The sequence below is a fragment of the Populus euphratica genome, unplaced genomic scaffold (assembly GCF_000495115.2).
Source record: "Populus euphratica unplaced genomic scaffold, PopEup_1.0 scaffold5872.1, whole genome shotgun sequence".
NCBI lineage: Eukaryota > Viridiplantae > Streptophyta > Magnoliopsida > Malpighiales > Salicaceae > Populus > Populus euphratica.
Genome location: NW_011505638.1, coordinates 1 through 3,179, shown reverse-complemented (window position 1 = coordinate 3,179; position 3,179 = coordinate 1). Strand labels below are relative to the sequence as shown.

The 3,179-nt window shown below is 36.6% G+C and overlaps 1 protein-coding gene across 1 annotated transcript; it reads left to right on the top strand.

Moving 5' to 3' along the window:
• Positions 1 to 1,946: 1,946 nt before the first annotated feature.
• Positions 1,947 to 3,173, top strand: LOC105120250 (probable acetyltransferase NATA1-like). Its single transcript, XM_011018431.1, has one exon. The coding sequence runs from the start codon at positions 2,166 to 2,168 to the stop codon at positions 2,862 to 2,864; it is 699 nt and encodes a 232-aa protein (XP_011016733.1). The 5' UTR covers positions 1,947 to 2,165; the 3' UTR covers positions 2,865 to 3,173.
• The last annotated feature ends 6 nt before the right edge of the window (positions 3,174 to 3,179 follow it).

Below are 3,179 nucleotides of genomic sequence, written 5' to 3'. Positions count from 1 at the left end.
GTTGAATTGGCTTTCAATTTTCAAAGATCACGTCAGTGATCTCTGAACTCAGGATCCCATGTGGGAAAATAGGAAAGGCTAGCAGGGTATGAAATTTTAAAATGACAGTAGCTTAGGGATAATTAATCAACTCTTTGTACGTGTCTTAAAGTATACATTAATTTTGGCAAACCCTCCAGGTATTTATAATAAGAAACAGACCAATGATAATTAAATCAAGGCTAGCCGCCATTGTTCACTGCTTAATTTAATACTTAATACATTCATGATAGTGAGTGGCTTCATCCCTGACCTAATTAACAACAGTGTAATGGATGTTTCAGAGTATTTCTAGAAGACATGTCTGGATCAGAAGAACGATAAATTAAGAAGAAACGCCCTGCAAATGTTGCAAATACTCCATGTTCTAATTTTTGAACATTTAGTTAAGAGCACCTTGTAATAGGTAGTCTTGTCCAGTGCAAAAAAAGATAAATCGATTGCATGGAATTAATATTCTGATTAACTTTATATACCATATTTTATTTTATAATTTCGAGGACTTTCGTGGGGGGGAAGCAACTCTGAACAATTGTTCGCGGGGTCTTCTTAATCTAATTCTAAAAATAAAATTTTTAAATAAGATGAAAAAAGAACACGAGAATATTAGATCATGGATGAATATAAAAATACATAGATTATTAAAATTTTATTATATAACGACAAGGATTAAATAATAAATTTTATTAACATGCAATAATTAAATTATAATTAACTCTTCTTCTTCTTCTTCTTAACGAAAACAATAGTCCTTAGTAGGTCTGCACAAATACGAGCAAGGTATGATGCGATCTCTTCATTTAAGCTTTACCAGGAGGTTCATTTTCCATTTACATTCGTCAACGAGTTCACTTCTGTAATTCTTTTTGTCAAATTATTTTAATAATAGGCCAGGTATACATTTCCTTAGTAGATCATCATTTATTTGCCTTAATTAATGATCATTAAAGGGCCTTCTTCGCCAGGCATGGTGAATTCAGAAAACTATACATCCCATGTTATGGAAATTAATGATAATTACTCGGACGTAGAAGGTTCTAAAATAAGAATCTTGATTAACATTTCCTCTAGAGATCACACTTCAAGATTATTTATATACATGGCATCTAGAGTTGCTCAAAGATTTGAATGCAGAGGGGGTACATGGTTTTAATCAGATGCAATGAGCACACACATTGAGCTTGGACATGGCTTAAAGCTTAGCTATATATACAATGTTCTTTATTTCTGTAGCCCTACGAAGTTTTATCCTTTGGCCCACCCCATTTTCATGATGACACGAGCTGCTTGTCACTTAATTAGGCTCATAACCTGGACCTTATGCGAAAAAACGACGAGGAAAGAAAAGGACAGAAGGATATAATCCTAGTTAGATACACTAAAGACAAATAGAATCCTTCCTCGAACGACCCATGAAGTTATTGCTTTCTCAGAAAAAAAGAGGGCTAGACAACTTAATTGGTGTCGTCTTTCAGTTTTTAATTGAATGATAATTGAGATGCAAACTTGCACGTAGCTAGCTCATTAGAAGCATATATTCATTATCATGACTCTCGGATGAAAAGAAAAAATAAATTATAATAAGAGATAGAGGCCGAGAAAACTTAGTTTTCTTAGAGAACAATGCCTAGCTAATGGTGTGGTGGAATGGTGTTACGAATGGATTTTGCTTCTTCAGAAAATTGGATAATGGTGAGAATAATCCTTCCAGCTTTACAAAAAAGTAATTCATTTCCACCAATGAAGCTTTCTTCTACGTCATAAAACTGTAATTTATTTATTTTTCATAGAGCCATCTTTGAATGCATTATCACATTGTCAAGAGTCACGAAGTTACCTATAAATATTCTTATGTTGAACAATGAAGTTGCAAGGAAAACACATATACACGACAAAGATAGAAACATTGAAAGTGAGAAGAGAGATTGTCTTTGAGAAATCAAAGAAAGAAAGAGCAAAAAAAGAAAAGAAGAACGATATCTTGTTTGGAATTCTCTATAAAAACCCCTACAACCCCTTGCCTTCCCACAATTCACACTTCATTTTCTTTGAGCAATCCATTCACTTCTCTAGAACCTCATTTCTTGCCCATAAACCCTAAATCACAAAAAACCAAAACCAAACCAATGGCTTCCACTACATCAGCAGCAGCTCTGGCCTCCATCGCCACCTCCACCACCCTAGTGGGTCAACACCAACTCTACTCTCGTATTCGCCTAGCAACACCCGCTGATGTCCCTCACATCCACAAACTCATTTATCAAATGGCTGTCTTTCAAAATGAAACTCATCTCTTCACTGCAACAGAATCCTCCCTTGCTTCCACCCTCTTTAACTCGCCTCCTTTCCAATCCTTCACCGTCTTTATCCTTGAGGTCTCCTCCAAACCCTTCAAAAATATTCACTCTCCAGCTTTCCTTCCCATTGAACGCACCGTCCTTGTTGATCATGTAGCTGCTGATCCCGAGGCCGAAACATTTAAGAGTGTTGTTGCTAATGAAGATGGTGATGATAATGTTACTGTGGCAGGGTTCGTATTGTTTGTGCCAAGTTACACTACATTTGCAGGGAAGCCAGGGTTTCACGTGGAGGATCTGTTGGTTAGGGAGTGTTATAGAAGGAAAAGTTTTGGGAAGATGTTGTTGTCCGCGGTGGCGGAGCAGGCGGTGAAGATGGGGTTTAAGAGAGTGGAGTGGTCAGTTCTGGAATGGAATGTGAATGCTATCAAGTTTTATGAGGAGATGGGCGCTAAGGTTTTGACTGAGTGGCGGGTTTGTAGGTTGACTGGCGATGCTCTTGAGGCTTACGGTGATGCTAATTACTAGAGTTTTTCTCTCTCTATTTGGAATCAAGATATAAATAATGCTAATATTAATAATGAAAAATAGTTTCGAAAGAAAAAACAGAAATAAATAAATAAATCCTCTCCCCTTTTTGGGTTCTAGTTAGGCTGCCTTCATTATTGAGGTGGGAAAATATTGAGAAACAATCCTGTGTGTGTGGAAGAATCCTAGTGGCATTTTGCTTTTTGGGCTAGCTCAATATTAATGAAATCGGACATTTTCTTATGGTTAAAGAGAAAATCCTGTGTTGTCTAAATTCCTTTGCTTGTTTAAGCATCTGGCGCGTGCGCGCACACA

Coding starts and splice junctions, on each gene's coding strand:
- LOC105120250 (XM_011018431.1), top strand. CDS start 2,166: ATGGCTTCCACTACATCAGCAGCAGCTCTGGCCTCCATCGCCACCTCC.